Source organism: Heloderma suspectum, chromosome 1 (assembly GCF_057233095.1).
Source record: "Heloderma suspectum isolate Gila_16-S chromosome 1, 16-S_ref, whole genome shotgun sequence".
NCBI classification, from domain to species: Eukaryota; Metazoa; Chordata; class Lepidosauria; order Squamata; family Helodermatidae; genus Heloderma; species Heloderma suspectum.
The window spans coordinates 180,589,264-180,601,911 of NC_139458.1; the positions used below are offsets into that span (position 1 = coordinate 180,589,264).

The 12,648-nt window shown below is 43.0% G+C and overlaps 1 protein-coding gene across 3 annotated transcripts in view; it reads right to left on the bottom strand.

The window, feature by feature from the left end:
- Positions 1–12,648, bottom strand: part of LOC146358460 (prolyl endopeptidase FAP-like) — a 95,833-nt gene that overhangs the window by 38,590 nt on the left and 44,595 nt on the right. For all 3 annotated transcript variants that reach the window (XM_084811775.1, XM_084811782.1, XM_084811790.1), the window contains 5 exons: positions 9,272–9,316; positions 8,317–8,421; positions 8,151–8,221; positions 6,488–6,541; positions 2,313–2,437 (listed from right to left, as the gene is read on the bottom strand). In XM_084811775.1, coding sequence (XP_084667901.1) covers positions 2,313–2,437; positions 6,488–6,541; positions 8,151–8,221; positions 8,317–8,421; positions 9,272–9,316 — 400 coding nt within the window. The remainder of the gene's footprint in view (positions 1–2,312; positions 2,438–6,487; positions 6,542–8,150; positions 8,222–8,316; positions 8,422–9,271; positions 9,317–12,648) is intronic.

The window sequence follows — 12,648 nt, forward strand, 5'->3', positions numbered from 1 at the left end:
CAAAGGATGCATAGTGATACAGATGGAATACAATGCCCAGTATAGGTCTGTATAATACAAAGGACTCTGGATGGTATATATGCCAGTAATGCTGCTTAGGAAACCAAGAAATGTTAAATTATAGAATGCTTTTCACTCTCACAGATGAAGTGATGCCCAGCTAACAGTTATATAACCTGAGGCTTGAATTAACCATGCCCAAAAGGATCTGGAGAAGTTGTCGTAAGTCATTTCTCAAGGTGAACACAGCTTCTGTGTGATAACATCCTTGGCAAGGATGATTGAAAGGTGTTATGATTCAGTTATGTTTGCTTCTTTGCTTAGTGCGGACTTTATTATTTGCACGCTTGAGCATCAATTACAGATCATAAAACACTGGTCAGAAAAGGGAAGTAACTCACTAGCATAATCCAAGGCGAATGTGCACGCCTACTATAATGGCAATACCACTGCTTTATGCACATGTACTTGAGTGTAAGCCTGACTGAACTTTATGGGGCTTACATTTGAGTAAACTTGCATAGGATTGGGCTGTATGATAAGGCCTTCACATGTAGGTCCAAAGTGTGGAGGGGGATGTGGGTGCACACATAAGCTTGCCCCCAGGATCCTCATGTGCCGAGTACCCAGTTAGGGCTTTGTGCATTGAGCACAAAGGTCTGAAGAGAGCTCTGTATGCATGTTCAGCTGAACATGCTTAGAGAGTTCCTGTGATTGGAACCCATGATAAGGCGGGCTTTGCGATTGCAGAACCTCAACACACGGTCTAACTGGGTACTAAGCATGTGGGGAAACTAGGGGAAGGGCTTACGTGAGCGCCCATATCCCTCTCCACACTTTTCCCCTACATACCTGCATGGGGCTATACTAATTTAGGTGTCAAATATCAAAGTTAGGAATCAGTTACTGACATTCAAAATGCATAATCTGAATTTGGGGGCAACTTCATTCCAAATTCTGCATTAGATTTTAAATGCAGAATGTATTTCAATGTTGCAACTTTCTGTCAACACCTTAATGAGAGAGAAAGAGAGATTCATACAGCCCTTCCATGCACTTCATAGGCATGATACTATTGTAGTCATTACAATAACCTCATAAATGAGGTCATTATTATTACTACCAAATTACAAATGGAGGGCAAAGAGAAAGAGAACATCTTGCCTAGGGCAGGTGTGAGCAAAAGGTAGATCTTCAGATTTTTCGCACTTTTTTGCACTTCAACTGGCCATGCTGGCCCTGCCAGCATGGCCAGTTGTCAGGAATGCTGTGAGGTAAAGTCCAAAAGGTCTGGAGATCTACTTTCTGCCCTCCCCTCTCCTAAGGCCCCCTAGTGAGTTCATGGCAGAGATAGGATTTGAACTGAGGACTTCCTGATTCACTTCAGTCAGTCTCTTAGCCACTACAGTACACCAGCTCAGCTGGATCAGTTTAAACTTTAAAACATGTGGCTGAGAAAGTCAGTTAACCATGAGAAAGCTGGCAGAGGAGCAGGAGTCCCAGCTGAGTCTGAGCTGCTGCATTGCTGTAACAATTTGCATAGCGTGTTCAAAGTGCTTCACATGCATTATCTCACTGGAACCCTTATGACGATCTTGTAAGGTAAGTATTATTATCCCCTGTATTGCAGATGTGGCGACTGTGGCTGAATGAGTGGCTTAACTAAAGCTGCCTAGTGAGATTGCAATTGGGGACTCCCTAATACACAGCTTGATCTCTTAGCCATGACAGTATGCCAGCTTTCTTCAAGCGTAGTCTATGTATGTTTATTCGGATGCCTCTGTCCTCACTGGGCCTTACTCCCAGGGAAGTGTGCATAGGATTGCAGCCATGCTGTTTAATTTATTACTAGGGTGACTTTGAAGCAGGAATACCTAACGGATACCCCAAAACACAACTTGGATTTTGGGCATCTCTACACCAGCCTAAAATCCTGCATTTAAAACGGGGCTTTTTGCTTCTGTTTTAAATGCAGGATCACAACGACACCCTTTTTCACATGCTTCCTTTTCCCCCACCCCCTTCCCCCTCCTTCTCCCTATATCTGAGTTTTCCACTATCTTTCATTGCTCTCGCTCCTCTTCTTCCCACTTTTACTCTTTTCACGAGGAAACTGAAGCGGAACACAACGGGGTAATTCGATAGCTCATTATCTGCGATCTATTTAAAAAGGGAAGGAAGGGCATTTAGCGCAGGAGACGCCTTGAATTATCATGTAAAGAGCCTGCAAACTTCTGTGAAGGAGCAATCTCAATCGCAGGATAAAAGGTCAGTGTGAAGGAGCCCTTGATTTACCCACCCATTGGACATACCGTAACAGATTAAGGCATAATAGTTAGCATTGAAGCTGAATCTTGCTGCATAGTACTGGCATCTTTCTTTTCTTAAGTGACAAGTGATGCAGTGCTTCGTTGGAGGATTTCTTCTAAGATCAATTCTGGAAAACAGAGGCAGATTTTTTCAATTGCTTCAGTCTCCATCTGGAATGCCCTTGCATGCATGGAAGCACTAATGCGTTCTCATGGCATGCAGAGAGCTAGCTCCAACATTGCGGTGTGGTGTGGTGTTCAAAAGCTCTCCCTTTTTAGGAAACCCTTTCTACATTAATGTGTGTGTAGAGAAATCCCTGCTTTGCCTGACACATAACCCCCGTGTGTTACAGAAGGCACACAAGCACTCTTGCAAGGAAAGATTGATAGTGGTAGCCAAGCTGTCTGGGAACAGCTTATTATTATTTATTTCATTTCTATACTACCCCATAGCCAAAGCTTGCTGGGCAGTTCACAGCAATTGATAAAAAATACACCAGCATTACAAAAAATACAACATGATAGAAACTGCCTAAAAAAATTGAAGGAAGCGGTGGTGCATCCACTTCTGAAAAGACCCTCCCTGTATCTGGAGATTTATAGCCACTACCACCTGGCCACAAATACCCCTTCCCGGGGCAAGGTGTTTGAGGGACTGGCAGCCGTGCAGTTGCAGGTTTTCTTGGATGACACCAGGGATCTCAGCCTATTTCAGTCTGGATTCAGGCCTGGGTTTGGTGGGACAGAATCAGCTCTGGTCACCCTGACAGATGACCTCTTGTGGGAGAAAGACAGAGGGAGTGTGACTCTGTTGATCTTGCTAGATCGGTGGCTTTTGATACTATTGACCATGGTATTCTTTTGGATTGCCTCCATGAGTTAGGAGTTGGGGGCACTGTTTTACAATGGATCCGCTCCTGCTTGTAGGGACACTTCCTAAAGGCAGCATTGGGTGATTGTGCCTCAGCACCCTGGCAATTATGCTGTCGGGTGCAGCAAGGTGGCATCTTGTTCCCAATGCTAATTAACATCTATATTAAGGGTGGGGGACCTCAGGCCTAGGGGCCAAATCTGGCCCTCCTGGGGTTCCAATCAGGCCCTCTGGGGTTCCCCACATGGCCGTGCTCTCTTCTCCTGTCCCCACCCCCTTTCCCGTAATTTGATGGTTTCCCAACTTTTGTGCAGCTTTCCCCCATTCTAAAAGGTTGAAATGCCTCTCTTTAGTTACTGGCAGCAAGAGCTTTAAGCTACAATACGCTGGCATGTTTTGTATTTTGGCTGCACACCTTTTGCCTTTGGGCCCCACCCGGCACTGGAATGAGGCCCCCGAGAGCTTCTCTAAAGCTGAATTACACCCTCAGGCTGGAAAAGGTTCCCCACCCCTGATCTATATGAAGCCGCTGGGGTGATTATTAGGAGCTTTAGGGCAAGGTGTCATCAGTATGCTAATGACATCCAGCTGTAGTTATCTGCGACAACTGGAGAGGCCATGCATATCCTGAACCAAAGCCTGGACGCAGTGATTCAATTTATGTTGTTGTTGTTCAGTCGTTCAGTCGTGTCCGACTCTTCGTGACCCCATGGACCATAGCACGCCAGGCCTTCCTGTCCTGCGCTCTCTCCCGGAGCGTGCACAAGTCCATATTCATCGCATCGGTGATGTTATCTAGCCATCTCATCCTCTGCCGTCCCCTTCTCCTTTTGCCTTCAATCTTTCCCAGCATCAGGATCTTTTCCAGGGAGTTTTCTCTTCGCATTAGGTGGCCAAAATATTTGAGCTTCAGCTTCAGGATCTATCCTTCCAATGAGCACTCAGGGTTGATTTCCTTTAGGACTGACTGATTTGACCTCCTTGCAGTCCAGGGGACTCGTAAGAGTCTTCTCCAGCACCACAGTTCGAAAGCATCAATTCTTCGGCGCTCAGCCTTCCTTATAGTCCAGCTCTCACAGCCATACGTTGCTACTGGGAAAACCATAGCTTTGATTAGACGGATCTTTGTCGGCAAGGTGATGTCTCTGCTTCTTACTATGCTGTCTAGGTTTGTCATAGCTTTCCTCCCAAGGAGCAAGCGTCTTTTAATTTCATGGCTACAGTCACCATCTGCGGTGATCTTGGAGCCCAAGAAAATAAAATCTGTCACAGCTTCCATTTCTTCCCCTTCTATATGCCAGGAAGTGATGGGGCCAGATGCCATTATCTTAGTTTTTTTAATGTTGAGTTTCAAACCAGCTTGTGCACTCTCCACTTTCACCCTCAACAAGAGGCTCTTTAGATCCTCTTTGCTTTCTGCCATTAGGATGGTATCATCTGCATATTGGAGGTTGTTGATAATTCTCCCAGCAATCTTAATTCTGACCTGTGATTCATCCAACCCGGCGTTTCTCATGATGTACTCTGCATATAAGTTAAATAAGCAGGGTAACAATATGCAGCCTTGTCGTACTCCTTTCCCAATTTGGAACCACTCGGTTGTTCCATGTCTGGTTCTTACTGTTGCTTCTTGACCCTCGTACAGGTTTCTCAGCAGACAGGTAAGGTGGTCTGGTATTCCCATCACTTTAAGAATTTGCCACACAATTTGTTGTGATCCACACAATCAAAGGCTTTAGCATAGTCAATGAAGCAGAAATAGACGTTTTTCTGGAATTCTCTTGCTTTCTCCATGATCCGGCGAACGTTGGCGATTTGATCTCTAGTTCCTCTGCCTCTTCGAAACCCAGCTTGTACTTCCGATAGTTCTCGGTTCGCATACTGCTGAAGCCTAGCTTGTAGGATTTTGAGCATCACCTTGCTGGCATGTGAAATGAGCGCAATTGTACGGTAGTTTGAACACTCTTTGGCGTTGCCCTTCTTTGGAATTGGAATGTAAACTGACCTTTTCCAGTCTTGTGGCCACTGTTGAGTGTTCCAAATGTGTTGGCATATTGAGTGCAGCACTTTAACAGCATCATCTTTTAGGATTTTAAATAGCTCAGCTGGAATACTGTCATCTCCGCTAGCTTTGTTGTTACTAATGCTTCCTAAGGCCCACTTGACTTCACTCTCGAGGATATCTGGCTCAAGTTCAGTGACCGCACTATCATGGCTATCAGGGAGATTCAGATCTTTTCTGTATAGTTCTTCTGTGTATTCTTTCCACCTCTTCTTAATCTCATCTGCTTCTGTTATGTCCCTGCCTTCTTTGTCCTTTATCATGCCCGATTCAATTTATAAAGGCCAATATACTGAGAATGAATCCTGACAAAACAGAGATTCTATGGGTCAGCTGTTCCTAGATACAGGAATTGGGGAGTTTGCCTGTTTTAGACGTGGTTGCACTCCCTCAGAAAGAACATGTATATCATTTGGGAGTACTCTTGGATTCATCATGGTCATTAGAAGCCCTTTTATCAGCTTCAGTTGGTATGTCAACTATGCCATTTTCTGGACAGGGATAGCCTGGCCACTGTAGAACTTGCATTGGTAACCTCCCATTTAGACTACTGTTATGTGCATTATGTGGGGCTGCCCTTGTGCTTGGTTCGGAAGCTGCATCTGGTGCAGAATGGGGTGGCCAGTATAGTAAGAGGGTCACCTGGCTGTGCACATATTACACTGTTGTTGAAGCAAGTCCGCAGGCTACCTATTAGCTACCGAGCCAAGTTCAAGGTCTTGCTGTTAACATTTAAAGCCCTGAATAACTTGGGACCAGGTTACATGGTGGATCACCTCCCCCGGTATAGGGCTGTGTGATCATTAAGATTATTGGAGGAAGCCTTCTTGGTTGTACCATGACTTGCAGATTGTCATCTGGTGGCAATCTGGATACAGGCTTTCTCCATGGCAGTGCCCACCTTATGGAAAGCCTTCGCTTCTGGTATTCAGGAGGCACCAGCTGTAGTGTGCGTTAGGTGCCTGTTAAAAACCCATCTCTTTACCGAAGCCTTCCCTGAACGGTTGTGCTGCCCAGTTAGTTTGTTATTAATTATTGTGCTTTTTGCTTTGGTTTTAATTTTTTAAAAAAATTTAACTGATACGTTTTTGTATTTATTGTGACTATTTTAATCTCTGATTTTGTAAACCACTTAAGGATATCTTTAGCTACAGCAAGCAGTATATACATTGATTAAATAAATAATAAACTATCAGGTATGTCTCAAAAACAAACAACATTGCAAAATGTTTGATGGTAACTTACTTGTAAATATTTCTTCTTCCTGGATAACCTTCAAATTCATTGCTTGAATAGAATCTGGAAGACAATTTATGTTATCAAATTCAGCATGCTTTCATAGACCAAGGAAATTATAAGGTCTGGTTTGTTATTAAACATTCTACAAATGAGACCTGCAACACAGTTTGAGCTTTCCAACCATCCATGCCCTCTTCTAGGATACTCCGTTCCATTCCCCATCCCCTAGTTTTCATTTCTTTCCCCCGACAGTCAGTTAGCATTCTGTGCCTGCTGAGCATGTTCAGTCCTCATTGAGCTGTTTTTGGTATTTCCACCTCTTAGTTTTTTCCCTGAAATTCTTTTGTACTTCTGCAAAGGTGTCACCAAGCCAGCTGATACCAGCATCTTTTGCATGGATGGTACTGTTTGGCTCCATAAAGATCCACACTTGGAGAATGAGTCCACTATTAGCATACAGAATTTTGCTAGGCCCCTGCAGAAAAGCATAACATAATTCCTAGAAATCCCAAAGACCTGAAAGTTCAGCAGCAATGTAGATGTGCATGTCTTGTGCTCCTCCACCCAATCCACCCCTATGTTGAGGAGGGATTAACTCAATACAGGCATCACCTTCCTCCTTTTTCTCCGAGTGTAAGGAAGTGGGGCTTTGCAAAATCTGGATTAAGGTCAATACGCCCATTTATGCATCCAATATTAGAGAAAAACTTCTTTGAAAAATCATTATGCTTCACTTTAAGCATGGGAGTCATCCTAAAAATTTGGTACTTAAGTTTGCTCCGGCTCTCAAAGGTTATGTTATGGGTTTATGTTACTGATAGTGTAATCCTATACATGTTTACTCAGAAGTAAGTCTCACTATATTTAATGGCGCATACTCACGGGTAAATGTGTAGAGGATTGCCGCCTGAATTTCTATTTCTTCAAAGAGCTAGACTAAACTAAGAAGGTACTGGGGGGGGGGGGGTTTAAAGTCAAATGCCCAGATAGAGCTAGCAGCCACATGCCCCCAGAATAGGCCACTGTGTATGCATGTCTGGCTGGACTGGTAACTGGGAGCACAATGGGTGCTAGGCCCACAGGTCCTCCTCCCAATCTAGCTGTGTTTGCAGAGTTCATGCTATAAACCCCCCAGCAATAGTGCCAATCGGAAAGGAGGAGTGGGGGGGGGGCAGGGGGGCGGGTGATGATTTAGCCCCTGCTTCCCTGGCCTCACTAAAGCTGATCAATTTGACTGCTGCTTTTGTAACTGGGGTCTGTGCATGTAGCCCCAGCAGCCATGCAAGCTCAGCATTGGATCACAACCAGAAACTTAACTTGTGCCAAATTATGTATATATTACACCGAGAATATTAAGGCAATATATAATGGTGACTATCTTCATGGTTGCATTGTTAGGCACCTCTAGTTATATGCATCTTTACTCCAAAAGTGATTCGGCTGTGTGTCCTTAAAGCTTCGGTTTAATCCAACATTAAGGCCTTTCCAGACAATCATCATCAAGGGGAATCCGTTTTATTTTGTCATCTAAAGAGGTCTTTAGATGCTGACCTCTATATAGAAATGGGGTTCTGCTATAGAAGTCGAATAGAAAACTAATATTTTGCATGGAATGTAATTTTCATTGATAGGTGACATAACCGACACACTGTGCTCTGCAAATGCTTACATTGCTTCATCTGTTACTCTGTAAATATATGTAGCCTCCCACTTTCCACTTGTGATTGGGGTTGCTTTTTCCTACAAAAACGACACATTTGAAATCAGATGTTTTACTTCTGGCACATGTACGGCAATATTATGTGAACTTTCAAGCAATTCTTTGCCTGACCTACCACTGCATCTCTGATGTAATGAATATGTTTGTAACCATCCTTGTCACTAAAAATTTTGTAGTATGAAAAGGAGTCCGAAGTGAAATAAGGTCCTGAAACAAAGAACTGAGACAAAACAACAACAACAGAAACTGTGGATGAAGCAGAAATGAGTACCTTTGGAGCCATGTAAAATTGTACAGAATACACCAGGGGTTGGGGGGAGGTTTAAAAATATCCTGTCCTATGCTAGCATTCCAATCAGATGAGGGGAAATGACCGCTATTAAAACTTGAGTATGTTATAGAAAAGCAGGCTATGCGTTTTTGTAATTATTAAATAAATAAATACCTTTAAAAAATAACAGGTGACCTGTTCACGGATTTCCCAATGTCATGTCTAGTTGTGGCCACAGTCCTTTTCCATATTATGATATTTTTTTCATAAAAGTGTAATACTACACTTCAAGATGCATAGTAGCACTAGTGAGCATGTGAGCACTTCGTACAGGGTATAATTAGTTGCAATATACTTCTGTCTCTATTCTTCTTATACCAGTGCCAAAATCATGTTATCAACAATTGATGGGGAAATTGCTTTGGTCGCTCTAGAGGTGCTACCCCAATCACAAGAACAAGTAAATGCTGACCAGAAGCAACATATATACCAATGAGAATGTACTGTAATTCTTCTGAATATTTATATATTCACAACTGTAATTGTGAATTACGGTGAATTTACCGTAATTTGCATAATTGTGAATTGTAAATACATCCTTCCTCCTCTTCCTGTTTTTTTCCTTAAATGATACTTCATTTTAATTTATTTTGTAAGATCAAAATATTTTTTTAATGAAAACGGTGTAAATACATGGATTAACAAGTGTGCAAAGATAAATCCTTCTGCATATAAATCAATTAAGAGCTAAGTAATACTTCGAACAAAATAAAAAGTTTAAAGGTAATAAAGATCATACTCCACCAGCCCATCCTGTGTGGCTCTCTTCTATGTGCTGCCAATTCTGCAAAATTAAAACAAGACAACAGTGTCACGATGTGAGGCAGAAGTGAAAGAACTCATTCATATCATAGAGGACAATTTTCAATCAAATATGGGCAATGAAAATGACTAGTTTAGACATTTTCCTGGGTAGCAACAGTCTTCATGGGATGGAATATTGAGGCAGCCCCTTCTCCTTATCATACAGATGACATCATGTATGATGCACACACTCCATATGAATCTTTCCCTTGGAAGCATCATGTGAACCAGGTGTACGTTGTTGCAGCTTGAGGCAGCTAAAACAGGCCAGGCCCCCTCAAGAGACAAAGCCTCAGTCAGTTTAGAGGTGGGGCCAACTAGCCTAAAGGCACCTAAGACCTTATTTTAGGCTCAGTTTTGATCTGCTATTTGTTGGAGCAACATACAGACAACTCTGTTGGGTTTCCAGTACCACTTGGAGTTGATCTCTTCCCATCTTGCAGATTCTTGCTTTCCTGTGAAACCTGACTTAACTTGACCCCTGCTAAAGATCTGACCCATAGCAGAACTCTGAAACCCAGGCTATACCACTGAACATTGACAGAATCTCATGGTCTGAAAGGGTATCATATGCTAGTTCATGGTTATGAGTAATGGTGACAACTCATGTTATGCTCAACCTTTCATTGAAGCTCCCGGCTTCAGTCTCTTTTTGCTTCTACTGCATTCTGGCTTAGGGCACAATCCTATGGGAATAGGGGGCCACCTCCGTACTCAGAGGCGACCACCTATCCAATGCATTCTCAGGGAACCAACCTCGGAGTGCGGGATCCGAGGTCGGTTCCTGGAAACTGACATATCCTATGGCTGTCTAGCCACTGACTAGCAGCTATAGGATTCCTCCCTTAGTCCCTTAGGGCAAAAAGACAGATAACATAAAGAGAACAGAATGTGTGACCACCTGTCTTTCTCCTAGCTTTGCAACTTTGCAGTGAGTCCTATGTGGTGAGGAGCAGTGGCAAGTTGTTGGAAGACAGACCTTTGTGTGTCACATGGCCTTCAGTGCATCCCCAAGCTAGCCTGTGGTCCTCAGGTGCAGTGGAGGATGCTATCACATTGTCAGTGTTAAAGTGCATGATTACTGAACATGGAATAAGGCTGTATCTTGTTCTTCGCCTCAGGTAGCCAAGTATTGATCATACCTGAGGGCACTTCCAGAACAGCTCCACTATTCCTGAATTGTTACTTTCATCTTCACACTTAACTATCTGAATTGAATATTTTGTACAAAATCTGAAAGTATGCTATCATAAATTAGTACAATTACACTGATATTCTAAAAGTCTTCCATGTGTATTAGACACTGGCTTATGATTCACTTTCAAAGTTCTTAGTGTACTGCCAAAATTTTAAATTAATGTATGGTTCAGACGTTTAGCATTCTGGCTGCTAAATAAAAAAAATTATTAGGAGGCTATGTTTGACAAGGTTGCATACAACTCATTCATATATATATATATATATATATATATATATATATAATGTTTATTTTCTTTTAGATTTATTTAAATACTGTTGATTAAACATTACTTCACCGTCTGGAGCCCTGTGAAATGTTTTCAGTAAATTTGTTCTCTGAACAAAGTATTTTGCATGTTTAAAATCCATAACATTGCATCTCATCAACAGTCAGGGTTATGCCTTCTCCTCCAGCGGCTCAGTACTGTACTGGGCTGAACACCTGATACTGCCAATAATTTCACTGAAAGTGGAGGGTGTTCAGGAAGCATCCAGAAATATGTCTACTGGCTAGGGTTGTTCATTTGGCTTTGCATCTTATAACAGGAAACAGGGCCATCCCAAGACATTTTGCTGCCTGAGGTGAAGGCAAGTTGCCTACCTTCCTTAATTCCACATACAGAAGCCAACCAGATGAAGAGTTAAATCTTAGTTCAACCTTGACAAGGGGACAGCGCCCCCTACCACACCTGAGGGCAGCAGGCTAACTTAGGGGGCACAGGGCAGGCCATGTAGCATATATAATTCTATCCTCCAACAATTTGCCATCTCTTCTCTCCCGACAGCATCTGCTGCCTGAAGTGTCTGCCTCAGTTCTGCCTAATGGTAGGGCCGGCCCTAATAGGAAACTAAAATACAGTCTTGCTGGGAGTCAGCAAGTGGGATCATCAGGTAGCTGCCAAGCGCCCAATGCTGCTGCTGCTACCCTGGGTTCCCTTCTCCAGGACTCTGATGAGCACTGCATGGTAACCATTGTAATTGCCCACAATGTGCCACAGCAACATCATTGTGTAGCTTTGTCAGCAATTACACAATGGTGGCCATCCAGAACTCATTGGTGGGGCACCACTACCACCTGCATCATTGCCCTCTGGCAGTAAGCCCACCTATGTTCCCCTGTGTGTGGACAGGAATACATGGAAGAAAGGGCCTGTCAGCTGGCATAGAGGGGCACCAACATGGGGGGCACTAGAGGGCCCCATGCTGAGGTCCTCTCACAGTATCTTATGGAACAACATTTTTTTTTAATGACAAAAACCTGCAAATATAGGACCAGAAGGAAAGCAGGTGGTGGCTTTTGCATTTTCTGCTTGGAAATTGTGTTCTAAATTAAATAACACACCCTGTTTCCTGGCAAAGGGATATGGGTTGCTTCCAAAGGCTTCTCCCAAACCCATTAGCAAGAGCAACATAGTCAAAGCAACGGCTTGTTACTGATGAATGACAAGGGGAAAATGGGCAAGGACATATTCTTCTCATGCCACCCTCTCCGATGCATTTCCCCATAAAACACCTTCCACTCAACTAAGCACGGTTACAGCTTGATTCAAGTGAAAAGCACAAGCATGTCCATCATTTAATTTATATAAGCAACCCTAATTGACCTTTATAAGATTGTTCATATCTGAAAATCTGGGCAATTGTACTGGTAGCCTTGGAGGCCTTCTGACTGATCATCACACAAATTCTTACCTACCTTTCATTTTTATTCATTGGGACATATTTGCTGATTTTATGAAAGTTCAGTGCACCCTTTGGGGTTTGCAGGACCATATCGCCTGGTACTATTTGAAAGCTGCATTTTTATTATCTCCCATTCTATGAAGTAGTCCCCATTTCTTACACATTACTACTTCCGGTTTAATCGGAAAACAGAGTAAGAGATGGAAATATATTCCTCCAGATATCTTTTGAGCAAACACAGCTTAATGGAGTTCTCCCATCTGTTCACACTCTGTTAACTAACAGAGTGCATTGGTGCACAGATTGATATGATAAAAGCACTTTATAAACAGAGTATGATAGGGGTTTCAGCAGCACCCCTCATCAGGAAAGGACATGCTGAGGAGTGCA